Source organism: Nicrophorus vespilloides, unplaced genomic scaffold (genome assembly GCF_001412225.1).
Source record: "Nicrophorus vespilloides isolate i.1.1-1 unplaced genomic scaffold, Nicve_v1.0, whole genome shotgun sequence".
Classification (NCBI taxonomy): Eukaryota; Metazoa; Arthropoda; class Insecta; order Coleoptera; family Silphidae; genus Nicrophorus; species Nicrophorus vespilloides.
The window spans coordinates 100,613-113,336 of record NW_017096654.1 but is presented as its reverse complement, the minus strand read 5'-3'; the positions used below and the strand labels follow the sequence as shown (position 1 = coordinate 113,336).

The 12,724-nt window shown below is 37.5% G+C and overlaps 2 protein-coding genes across 2 annotated transcripts; one reads left to right on the top strand and one right to left on the bottom strand.

The window, feature by feature from the left end:
- Positions 1-4: 4 nt before the first annotated feature.
- LOC108557784 (phosphatidylinositol N-acetylglucosaminyltransferase subunit Q) lies at positions 5-1,842 on the bottom strand. Its single transcript, XM_017914444.1, has 6 exons — positions 1,406-1,842; positions 1,118-1,351; positions 784-1,064; positions 536-728; positions 364-478; positions 5-312 (listed from the first exon to the last, which is right to left on the bottom strand). The coding sequence occupies exons 1-6, from the start codon at positions 1,802-1,804 to the stop codon at positions 134-136; spliced, it is 1,401 nt and encodes a 466-aa protein (XP_017769933.1). The 5' UTR covers positions 1,805-1,842; the 3' UTR covers positions 5-133.
- Positions 1,843-4,487: 2,645 nt separating this feature from the next.
- Positions 4,488-12,377, top strand: LOC108557787 (fatty acid synthase-like). Its single transcript, XM_017914447.1, has 20 exons — positions 4,488-4,589; positions 4,645-5,023; positions 5,091-5,294; positions 5,355-5,484; positions 5,537-5,687; positions 5,749-5,891; positions 5,945-6,291; positions 6,349-6,537; positions 6,595-7,361; positions 7,423-7,765; positions 7,822-8,070; positions 8,123-9,122; positions 9,177-9,307; positions 9,363-9,519; positions 9,568-10,196; positions 10,253-10,408; positions 10,460-11,215; positions 11,270-11,570; positions 11,627-11,887; positions 11,942-12,377. The coding sequence occupies exons 1-20, from the start codon at positions 4,508-4,510 to the stop codon at positions 12,278-12,280; spliced, it is 6,714 nt and encodes a 2,237-aa protein (XP_017769936.1). The 5' UTR covers positions 4,488-4,507; the 3' UTR covers positions 12,281-12,377.
- The last annotated feature ends 347 nt before the right edge of the window (positions 12,378-12,724 follow it).

Genomic DNA, 12,724 nt, shown 5'->3' with positions numbered 1-12,724 from the left:
ATTACTGGCAACAATATATGTGTACATAGTATTTAGGTAATACTGAAAACTCATCAAAAATAATACACGTAGGATGTACAGAATATAGATAAATTCAAAAATATATAAAATTAGTCTTGTAAACGCAACTTGATTACATCAAATTGCCTGTGAATGTACCGGAGAGGAGTGCCGTGATTCCTACTGCAGTCTTAACCCTGTTCATCGGAGGCATCGTTATCCGCACGGTGTTCCAAAGAGACATTGGTTTCAATGTTATGTAAATTTTTGAAAACTCTTTTTCAATCGTCCCAACTTTCATAAAAACTTCCGCTAAAAATAAATACGTTAATAAGCCTAAAGCGCAAGAAGTTAAGATTCAACCTCTGATCTTCGGGGAACGCATGATCCATAATGCAAAGACATATAAAGGTATATGTTGTAAAAAGAATCTGAGAATATCCAGAAGCGTGGTGGCGGTCAATAAAATCAGTCGTAGCTGCGAAATAAGTTTATCAAGAAATTTTCGAAAGAATTATGCTATATTATTACTTACAGCAGTAAAGACTGCGTAATATATGAAAACTGTGGGAAGAAGGAACAATAAAACGGTGAATCCCAGAGTACCAACGAACAACTGGTTGTGGGTGTACTCGCACGAATCCACCCTATTTCTCAACGGATTGTACTTTCTCCCAATGAACAGTTTCCACAATGAGCGTAAACCGTAAATCTGAATACCGTACAGTCTGCAAATGAAATGATTAATCTTCGATCGAGCAATAGAAGATATACGGTTTTCACCTGGCAGCGTAAACGTAAATGCAGTAAACGTGGAATGAAAGGAATCCTATTAAATCCGACATCAACGCTATCTGGAAGCTGACGCCCATAAGAGCTGGAATCGTGAAGAAATGAATGAGATCGATCAGAATCGAGTCAACGACGTAGATGAAAGCTCTCCAAAGAGCTATATGATAGAAGAAGAAAATTCCCAACGTTTTAGTCAAGGAATCGTTCAATTTCAAACCGGCCGGTGTATTCATCAACGAGTTCACGACTCCCATCAATCCCTCTATGATAAACTGCAATCCACTATTTAGCAAATTCCTTTCAAATTAATTGAAATCCAACAAACCTCAGCAGCTTCCTGAAACGAATTCAGAAAATACCTCTCGTATTTATAAAAGTAATACAGGGTGATCATTCCAAATGCAATATCAATGAACCGAGCTGTAATCAAATTCGCCTTCTGCAAAGATTCTTTATGGCTGCAATTAGGTTTCAATAGGAATTTGGCCATGAAAACATTCTTCTCAAATTGCCTGCAAATACTGGAATGCTTCAATATCTTCTCATTCTTATCAAACACCTGTAACATCAATCATTAGATCATCGAGAAGCAAACAAAATCCAATTGATTTACATGCAAAATATTGATGAACATTAAGGTGAACATCTTTTGCCACATGGATTCAGTCGGATCAGGCTCAACATGTCTGGCCTTCCTCACCATCTGAATAAATATACCATTTGCTTCATCCATAATCTGTGTTTTCTGCACAGTATTGTAGTTGTATTCAATTAAAACGTTTCCTTTGCAGCATCCATCGTAGTACACTTCCATGGTCTCACTGTTCACAAAAACCAAATCTTTGTTGTTCCTATTGTCCATTCCAAAATATCCAATGGAATTCTCCTCGTTTTTAGAAAGCTCATTTTTAGTGACGAAAACATGCAGATTTTCGTCTATCACTTCTGGAATCCCTGTGAGGAAGCCCTCCTTGCCTTTTAATCTACTAGGAAGATACACAAAGGTTTTCATTGTTGTTTAATGGCAGCAACCTTTTAATATAACCTAAAAACTAAGCGGGTTCAAATTTAAATGAACAAATACACCAACTTTAGTGTTATGCAACCAAATCAACATTTAAAAATGTATAATATTTACAAATTCGTTTTTAGATCCAATTTCCAAACTGCGAAATCAATATTTCTTGGAAATATTTAGATTAATATTAGTTAATTAGCAATGCAAAGAATGTAACTATTTCATAACAGTTTCAGAGCAATCTTGATATTTTTGATAACATTAAACAAATATACTATTATAATAATCTAGATAAGATATCAAATTACTTTATTGTGCATAAAACAAATATATGAATAATTTATTGAATAATTATATAAATATTTAAGTCATGTAATCTACAATTAATTGAAATAAAGGTCATTATTTATGTAAGAATTACTAAATCGATTTGATTGAAACATTAGTGTTGAACAAACGATGGACAAGTTTACAGTAATCCTCTTCCAAATCCTAGGTTTGGGTTCGTTCGCACGCAACAGCAAACTATCTAAGTTGTCTGTAACATACACGACGATCCTGGTTATACTAAATGTCTTAGGAGCTTTCGTCGTCTTACTGTACAGCAATTTAACTGTGAATTGCGCGTAAATGATTGAAACATTAAACTCTTGAAGATGATTAATGATGAACTTTCCTTTCAGTCAAAACGCGATGACTCGCTTCGGATTTTGGATGCAATTTTACGGAAGATTATACCTAGCATCTTATATACTTGTAAAGTCGATCCAAAACAAGGATCTGATACAGGACGTCCATGTAATTCTCAAACTGATGGATCAACACACTGCAGTTTGCAGGAAACATCTGAGAACCAGTCAAATCACGATGACTGTCTGCAATGTGATCATAGTTTTATCAACTGTGATCCTGCTCGTCGTTGATTGCGTGATTTTTCCATCGAACGCGAATTTCTTCATCATCTGGACAGCTTTTGTGCCGGGTCTCATCATTACGCTGTACATTACGTACATCACGAAACTTATTTATCATGCGAGCATCATGTTCAGATCTTTGAACGTTTACCTGAAAAGTTTCTGCACCGAACTCACGCTCGATTCGATCCAAAGTTTCACCAACGATTTGGGAACGTTCAATGTCACGCGTCTGCATGATTTCTTCATGAAGTACGACACGATCTTCGAAATGTGCGTCAAGTTGAATCGGATCTACGGAAGTTGCATGGTTCTGTACATGATGTTGAGTCTACACGGTGTAATCACGTTCTTGTACGTCGGTCAGCTGGAATTATCGAGCATCAGGAACAAATTGGGTTTGTTTTATAGAGAGCATCACTTCTCCGAATATTGGGCCATGTTATACGTGTTGAGTTAGTATTGATTCAGGAAAATGTAACATCTAGTTAACAAATCAATTTTTAAGGTATTTTCACTTTAGTCTTCATTGTGCATAAACTGAACGTGCAAGCTAGTCGCACGAAGACCATCCTGCATCAACTGAGATCCTGCTACAAAAACATCGGAGATGAAGTATTATTTATCTGTTCATCCATAAATCCATTTTAAAACTTATGAAATTGCAGACTTTCATCTTTTCGTTCCAATTGGAATTCAGTCGAGTCAATACTCTGGCTGCAGGATTCTTTGATCTGGATTACTCCGCTTTAGTTGGGGTAATAAAAAAAATCTCTTTAAATCCTCACATTCCACAACAGAAAAAAACTAAACTGAAATATGTTTCAGATGATTGGACTTTCCGTCAAATATTTATTTATCGTGATGCAATTCGACAGAGTAACGGTCAAAGAAGATTATTGACAACTTCGTTATTTCTTTGATGCGGAAATAATCGAAAGGTTTTTATTGAATTAAATACTTTTCCACGAAATACAATCGATAAACAGTTTCTTTAATATTCAAATTTGAGTTTGTTTTCGCTATTGTCTCCTCATTTCTATAACGCAAATTGACAGAGTAATGTTCACACGAAATAACAATAATATGCTTTTTTTATGAATCGCAAGAAAAAATTATATCAATTTTTATCAAAGTATTTTGTTAATAAAATATTTTGAATCAATTGCTCCGTTTTTATTTTCTATAAAATATTTGTTACATTCTTAAAATCTTCCATATTTGACCAATTGGTTAACTGAATAAATAAAATGAACATCTTTTCACAAACCATTACCCTGATAACGGAATTTTTATTTGTATATAATGAAACTTATTTAATGAATAATTAATAAACTAGATGAAATGTAATCAGTTCAAAGTGCGTTTGAATTAGATTAACTAACAATTGCTGTTGCAATATTGAAATTGTTAAGAATGTAATGAAAATCACATTTTTAGAATTCTTCATATATATTATATAATATTTAATTGCATACTTTTAATATGAAGGATTGATTTTAGGAAAATGATTTTCTTCCAACAGGAAATATTTACGCGTTATTTTTTCTAACAATTATAGTAAAAACGAACTTAGGAAAATTACTATTTCAATTATTCAAAAAGTAGCATAAAAACAACGATAAAATATGCATTAAAACGTGTACAATAGTTATTTTTTCATTTATATTCAATATTTTTTCTCAAATAGGGTCAACCGGATCAGATGACGGGAATGTATATAAAATGGGAATGTTGAAGAAACGTTAACAACGTTTACAATAATTATACTTCGATTGCAACGATGAGCGAAACCAATGCGAGGAGACTGGAGGCAGGAATACAACTGGCCGATGCACAGCCAGGCGAAGAGGTCATCATTGCAGGTGGACTGAAAGTTATTCATCGTTATAATATACATATTTAAACTGATTTTTTTAGGGATTTCTGGAAGGTTTCCCAACTCGAATAACGTGGACGAGTTTAGAGAAAATCTGATGAACAAAGTGGATCTCTGCGATGACGACAGTCGACGTTGGGTGCACACGCATTCCGAGATTCCAAAACTCGCGGGGAAGATCAATTTGACGGAGAAATTCGATCCGGGTTTCTTTGGGGTGCACAGTGCGCAAGCCGAATGCATGGACCCTATGGTGAGGATGTCCATGGAGAGAGCATACGAGGCTTTCATCGATGCCGGAATATGTCCCGAAGAAGTGAAGGGATCGAGAACTGGAGTATTCATAGGGTCGTGTTACTCGGAAGCGGAGAAAATAATCATTTACGATCAGCTGAAACCTCAGACCTACGGCTTCTCTGGGTATGCAAGATCCATGTAAAGCAAACAAAAATTTGTTGTTATTGAGTGCTTTTTCTTTGGGTCATAGTTGTTCACGATCGATGTTGGCGCAGAGGATCAGTTACGCTTTCCAATTGATCGGTCCATCTTTGATCTGCGACACGGCGTGCAGCAGCGGTATGTATGCTTTCGAGCAAGCCTACAGATCCATACGTGAAGGAAAATGTGACATGGCTTTGGTTGGAGGAGCGAATTTGTGCTACAGCCCTTACGTGACTCTGCAGTTTGCTCGGTACGTTTCAATTATGTAAAACAGAAATCAAATTGATTTGATGCATTATTTTTTTTTTAGTTTGGGCGTTTTGAACATGAACACAGGCTGCAGACCCTTCGACGAAAACGCTACCGGTTACACAAGATCCGAAGCTATTGTCATGGTACTTCTGCAGAAAAAGAAGCACGCCAAAAGAATATACGCTGAGGTAATAACAGTTTTAGGTTCATCGTGCAACTGATTCAACAATTTGTTTAAAGGTTGTACATTGTAAAGTGAACGTCGATGGTTACAAGGAGCAAGGAATCACGTATCCTTCCGGTGAAGTTCAGACGTCACTTCTTAGAGATCTTTACGAGGAGTGCAAAGTTTCACCAACTACAGTGGCTTTTGTAGAAGCTCACGGAACAGGTACTTAAAGCCAACAAAAAGAAAACAACTTTGATTTATTAAAAACATATAATTATTAAAGGGACAAAAGTCGGAGATCCTGAGGAATTGAACGCCATCGACAACTTCTTTTGCACAGGCAGAAAAAATCCCTTGCTTATTGGATCTGTGAAAGGAAATATAGGTCATTCAGAACCGGCCTCGGGTCTTTGCTCCATCGTTAAAGTAAATAATCTGGATCATCAATATTCTTAATAATCCAATAATTTCAATTCAAGGTCATATATGCAATGGAAACTGGTATAATACCACCGAACATTCATTGTGAAAACCCGAAGAAAGACATCAATGGCTTGGAAACTGGTAGAATTCACGTGATCACGGAGAAAACGCCGTGGCCAAAGATCAGTAATCTGGCTGCTTTGAATTGCTTCGGTTTCGGTGGTGCCAATTCTCATATCCTCTTGAAGAGACACGAAAATACAAAGTTGAGACCCGAAGACCATCAAATTAGACTGGTGTGCTATAGCGGAAGAACGGAAGAATCTATGCAAAGTTATAGGGATTTCTTTAAAAACAGGAAACTCGACTACGATTCAATCGCATTGTTCCACTCTGCTTTCCGGTAATTATCAATTTTATTCAAACGCCTCGACTAATTTGTGTTATTATTTCCTTTTAGTAAAAACATTTCGAACAATATTTATCGAGGATTCTCGTTGATCTCGGAAAATGGTGAACTGCATAGTTCTTACACCCACGTGTTTGATCAAAAGGAGCTTCACCTATTCTTGAGCGGTTCAAGGCTTTACCACATTGAAGTCTTGAAGGAGATGGAAAAATTCACATTCTTCGCAAATTTAATAAACGAGTAATTTATTGCTATTTAATACGTATGTTCCATAAATTTAATGCATCGGATTTTTAGGTATAAAGAAGCGTTGAAGAGGAACCAAATTTCTGAAGATATTTATAAAAAGGGAACGAACGTCGTGTTTGCAACTGTGTGTTTGCATTATTGTCTAATAAAGATGTTGAATAGTTTGAATATTCCATTGGTAACAGTCGCCAGTTCGTCTTTAGGTGAATTCACGGCTGCTTATGCTGCTGGCGTTTTAAGTTTGGATGAAGTTATCTTGGGAGTGAAGGGAATCAATAAGATTTTAGCGGAAAGTAAGATGATGGAAGCGGATTTGCCGAGGAAGCTGTTGCAGGAGTTGAAGGAAGTGTTGCCGAGAAAGGTAACAAAGAAAACTATGGTTCAGAAGCCGAAGAGTAATGGATTTGATTACGCTACCGCTGAGTACTTTGTCTACAATATATTGAATCCATCAGTTGTGAAAGAGTATAGATGGGATAAAGAAGCATTGGTAATAGGCGTAGATTTCGATATTAATCAAACGTCTGTGCAAGTGCATCAGCTAATTCACGATAAAATGAAGCTGAAGGATATGTTGATAAACTTGGGACAGTTGTATCTTTTGGGAGTTGACGGTGATTGGAGTAAATTATATCCTGCAATTAAATGGCCGGTCAAGCAAGGAACTTCGATGCTCTCGCCTCTGGTAAAGTGGAATCACGACGTAAACTTGTTAATTCCGACTCCAGAAATGTGTACCAAGGATCCAGAACAACACACTTTCATCAACATTATGAATATCGATTCGTCGTTTTATAAAGGACACGTCATAGATGGTAACCTTAATGTATAGTTTAGTATGTGACAATATGTATTTTTTTTTTGCTTCTCTCTTAGGAAGGACCTTATTCCCTGCCACAGGTTATCTTTACCACATATGGGAGTTATACGCTTTGATCGGTGGAGTTCTTCCCGAAAACCAGAAGATCTGCTTTGAGAAAGTGAAGTTTCATAGGGCCACGACTTTTTCAAAAGATGGCATTATAAACTTGTATCTGGTGATTCACGTAAGCGGGCATTTTGAGGTGTCCGAAAACAACACCACTGTTGTCACCGGAAGAATATTTGATGTGGACAATACCGATATCGCATACGAAGGTAAACCCAATGACCCGAACTTGCCGCTGCTGAAGCAAAAAGACATCTACAAAGAACTCAAGTTGAGAGGCTATAATTACAAGTAAATAATGATTAAAAATGTATATTCGCCACATAAAAATATTTCACTTTAAACAGAGGACACTTCAAAGCGCTCCATGAAGTTTGTGGCAACAACGGCCTAATCGAATGGACAGGAAACTGGATTACGTTCTTGGACAACATGCTGCAACTTTTCATAGTCCAAAAAGACTCGAGGAGTTTATACGTTCCGACCGGTCTTGATCGACTGGTCATAGACGCCAAAGCTCACGTAGCTGAAGCCGAGACTTTAGGAGAACAACAGTTAATACCTGTCGAATTAGCGTTGGATGGAAAAATTGCAAGGTTTATAATAATTAATTAAAATTGAAAAGTCAACTAATCTCGTTAATTTCAGGACCAAGCACATCGAAATTAGATCGATGAATGCGAACGCAATTTTACGAAAAAAAACTACCTACAGTCCAGTTCTTGAAACGTACAAATTCATCCCAAACGATATTCAAGTGGGAATAGAGGATTCTCTAAGAATAAACGTTCACATCGTTCTCGAAAATAAATCATCAATGCATGTAAAAGTCGTTGAGAAATTTGATGAGAACTCATCAAAACTTCAACCTCTCAGCGAACATGTTTTAAATATTTTAGGTGATCTACCATTGATCCAACCGGATTTGCATATCGTTACCGATAGATCTGTGGATGAGATCAAAGGTATTCAAGTCTCTGAGAATTTTCCGGATCAGAATAATTCGCAGATTTACATCGGTTCAAATTTGATGGGAGATGCCCAATGCATACAAGAGGCCTTAACAAGAATCTTGGATGATGGTTATATAATATCCATCGATGATACTGCTGCTTCGGCTCCGGAAGGTTTGACAATTCTGACGAAGCACCAGTTACCTTCTGGGGAATACGTGCATCTCTTAAAGAAAAGCGGAAAGCAAGTGGAACGCTTTTGCTTGAAAGTGATCGACGATTTTGGAAGCTGGATTCCAACGTTACAATCTCATATCAATTCCGGAAAAAACGTATTGTTATACTCAGAAAATGATCAAACAAACGGTATTCTCGGTTTAGTGAATTGCCTGAGGCGCGAAGCAAATGGTAAAAATATTTCTTGCGTTTTCGTGCAGGAAGGAAACGGTTTCGATCTTGAAAACGATTTCTTTAAGACGCAATTGGAGAAGGGCATGGCTATAAATGTGCTTCGAGGAAACATCTGGGGCACCTATAGACACGTACTCCTAAACGAAGAGTCAAAGACTGATAGCAACAACTGTGATCATTACTACGCTAAAATTATGACATTAGGTGATCTATCCTCGCCTTGGAGATGGGTGCAAGGTCCGCACACCAAGCAAGACCTGTTAAAAAATAATAACTTAATTCAGGTAGGCAGTTAGAGCTTTATTGATTTTCTTTCTTTCTACAACTAAAGTTTACAGGTGTCTTACTCGGCTATTAACTTTAGAGATGTAATGGTGGCTTCCGGAAAAGTGCCGGTCGATGCTGTAACAACCAAAAGAGTTGCCCAAGATCGTATTTTGGGCTTCGAATTCTCCGGTAAAAGATTAAGGTAATTGATTGGTTTAAATGGAACAATTATTAAGATATATTTATACAAATTTCAGCGGGGAAAGAGTTATGAGTTTGCTGACTGGTGGTGCAATATCTAACTTAGTTGAATGTGATCCTAACCTGACGTGGAGAGTCCCAGACGATTGGAGTTTGGAGGAGGCGGCGACAGTTCCTGTGGTATACGTAACTGTTATCGTAGCAATGAAATTGGTAAGTTTCATAAGATTATTCTACTTTGTGTTATATACATTATTTTAGAAAGGAAAAGTAAAGCGTGGTGATTCAATTCTGATCCATTCGGGAACTGGAGGCGTGGGCCAGGCTGCAATAAATTACGCCCACTACTGGGGTTGTGACATCTTCGTGACGGTTGGAACGAAAGAGAAGAGGGAATTCTTGCTCAAGCACTACCCGTTCATCAAGGAATCGCACATAGGTAATTCGAGGGACACCACCTACGAGCAAATGGTCCTGAAGGAAACGCAAGGACGGGGCGTCGATCTCGTCCTGAACTCTTTGGCAGAAGAGAAACTCGCCGCTTCTGTGCGTTGTTTAGCTCAGGGCGGTCGCTTCTTGGAGATCGGCAAGTTCGACTTGGCGAGCAACAATCAATTGGCTTTAAATTTGATGGCAAAAGGATGCACCTTCCATGGCATTATGTTGGATGTGATGATGAATAACCCGGGAAATTTGCAATCAGAAATATACAACGACATGGTGTTTGGACTGAAAGCGGGATTCATTAAACCTCTGATTAGAACTGTATTCAAGAAGTCTCAATTGGCGGAGTCTTTTAAGTTCATGTCTACCGGTAAACATATGGGTAAAGTTCTCATTAAAATCCAAGACGACGAAGATACGATAGAGAAGAACTTTATTTTCTCCAGGTATAAAATTACTATAACCAATACAAATTGTCTTTGATTGAGTGTTGAATGTGCAGATTCTATTGCGAACCAAATGGATCTTACATAATACTTGGAGGTTTAGGAGGATTCGGCTTGGAATTGGCGGATTGGTTGGTGCTGCGCGGCGCGAAAACGTTAATTCTATCATCAAGAAACGGAGTTTGCACTGGTTATCAAAGTCACAGGATTAAGTACGTAACAAATATAATTGTCTACACTGTTTAAATTAATTTCTTTTTTAGGGTTTGGAAATCGTACGGTGTTAAAGTTATCATTGCTTTAGATGATATTGCTACGTACGAAGGTTGCGAAACACTGATGAGGAGAGCAGAAGATGTAGCTCCGGTCCGAGCCTTTTTCAATTTAGCCGTAGTTCTTAAAGATGCTGTATTCGATAATCAGACTGTCGATAACTTTAAAATTTCGATGTCCCCCAAAGCCACAGCCACCAAACACTTTGATAAGATCACGCGTGGTTCGAAGAGTTTGAAGCATTTCGTGGTGTTCTCATCGGTTTCTTGTGGAAGAGGTAACGCAGGGCAAAGCAATTACGGTATGTCCAATTCGGTGATGGAACGCGTCTGCGAGATGCGTCGCAAAGACGGCTTTCCTGCTGTCGCGATACAGTGGGGAGCTGTTGGCGATGTGGGCTTGGTGGCCGACATGCAGAAAGATCAAAGCGAGATCGCCATTGGTGGTACTCTTCAGCAGAGGATCTCCAACTGCTTAGATGTCATGGACGGATTCCTGTACCACGATGAAGCCATAGTTTCGAGCATGGTCGTGGCGGAGAAGAGCGGTTCGGGAAACGCTGATAATCTGGTCGATGCGGTTATTGATATCATTGGTTTGAGAGATTTGAAGACGATTAGTTTGCACAGCACTTTAGCAGAACTGGGTATGGATTCGATGATGGCCGTGGAGATTAAGCAATGCTTGGAAAGGGAATACGATATCTTCTTGTCGGCGCAGGATATGAGAAGTTTAACATTTGCCAAGTACTTGATTTAGTTTTGTTAATGTCTATAGTTACTAACGTAAAACTGTTTCAGATTAATAGAAATGAATGATACGAAGAGTGCCAGTGTCATTGTTAACGAGGCAAACATTTTTGATTCTTTCGGAATGCTTTTGGATAAATTCTTAGATGTTGAGAATATGAACGTACCATTGATTCAGTACAAGGACGCAATGGAAAGCGATGATTTTATTATCGTTTTTCCGGGCGTTGAAAGTACCTATATGGGAATGCGTGTAATAAATAATAACATGGAAAAACCATCTATCTGCGTGCAATACACTTCTCAAATCGATATCACCGATGTCGACGTATTAGTGGATAAAATACTCCAAGTAATTCCACAAAGTTAAATAGAAAAATCCCACAATTAAATTGTGTGTATTTTCAGGATTTTGGTGATAAAATAACCAAAGCTAAGAACTTCAAATTCGTGGCTCACTCATTCGGAAGCATGGTAGCTTTGAAACTGGCCCATCGATTAGAAGCTCTTGGTCAAGTTGGTAAAATAGTCCTAATAGATGGTTCACCGGAGCTGATGGACCACTTCTTCAAACTCCTCTGTGCAACAAGCGACAATCAACTGGAAACAGCCGTCATCTTATCATTAATGCCTATGTTTACAACTCAAGAAACCATCGCCAAATTATCGGTGAGCAATTCAAGAATAAGTTTATACCACCAAAACTAACCTCAAGTTCAACAGGAATCAATTTTGGCTGCGAAAGATTATCAAGCACGACAAGAGTTGGCTGCGAGTGCAATACCAAAGGATTCGCCAATCACCAAAGAAGTCGCTTTTAAAATGGGACAGTTAATCTTGAATATAGTCAAATCTATATTGAACTACAAGAATTTCCAAGATAAATTAAAGTCTGAAGTGGTGCTTTTCAAACCAACAGTGGCTATTATCAATGACATCGCTGAAGACTACAATCTGAACGCGTTGTGCGAGAATACAGTTAGAATCGTTACATTTGATGGTGATCATCGGACCATACTGAGTAACAGTAGCATGCACAAAGAACTGAACAATATTTTCTAAGCTGCTTCTATGAATAACAGTGTTGGGAGTGTTGGGAAGTATTATTATTTATTTTAGTCCTTTGCAGCAGTTAACTTGTTTTTTTTTAATATTTATATAATCAATGTATTTGTATATGCACATTTTTTGTATGTATGAAGTAAATTTACAAAAAAACACAAACAGTCTTATTTATATTCACTGTTTTGAACCTTTCTAATTTAAATCTATTGAAAAACAAAATTGCATCAAAATTATTTTAATAAAATTTCCAAATCGGATGAGTTGCATTTTATGATTTTGGAGGGTCACAATAGAAAATATAAATATCAAATGCATTCAAAGCAAAGTTGAAAGTTCAATATTTGGAAAATATATACATTGTCTATTTTAAATTTGCATTTTAAATTTAGTGGACCTCTTTCTATATATTCACTCGAAAAGAACAAATCGCGTAGTCTTGAA

What these genes read in the sequence shown, in the direction of transcription:
- LOC108557784 (XM_017914444.1), bottom strand. Translation starts at nt 1,804, where the DNA reads ATGAAAACCTTTGTGTATCTTCCTAGTAGATTAAAAGGCAAGGAGGGC. An exon ending in TGTTCATCAATATTTTGCAT is followed by an intron (nt 1,352 to 1,405) that starts GTAAATCAATTG and finishes TTGATGTTACAG; the next exon opens with GTGTTTGATAAGAATGAGAA. An exon ending in CGTTTCAGGAAGCTGCTGAG is followed by an intron (nt 1,065 to 1,117) that starts GTTTGTTGGATT and finishes AGTGGATTGCAG; the next exon opens with TTTATCATAGAGGGATTGAT.
- LOC108557787 (XM_017914447.1), top strand. Translation starts at nt 4,508, where the DNA reads ATGAGCGAAACCAATGCGAGGAGACTGGAGGCAGGAATACAACTGGCC. An exon ending in TTGTTCCACTCTGCTTTCCG is followed by an intron (nt 6,292 to 6,348) that starts GTAATTATCAAT and finishes ATTTCCTTTTAG; the next exon opens with TAAAAACATTTCGAACAATA. An exon ending in TTGGATGGAAAAATTGCAAG is followed by an intron (nt 8,071 to 8,122) that starts GTTTATAATAAT and finishes CGTTAATTTCAG; the next exon opens with GACCAAGCACATCGAAATTA.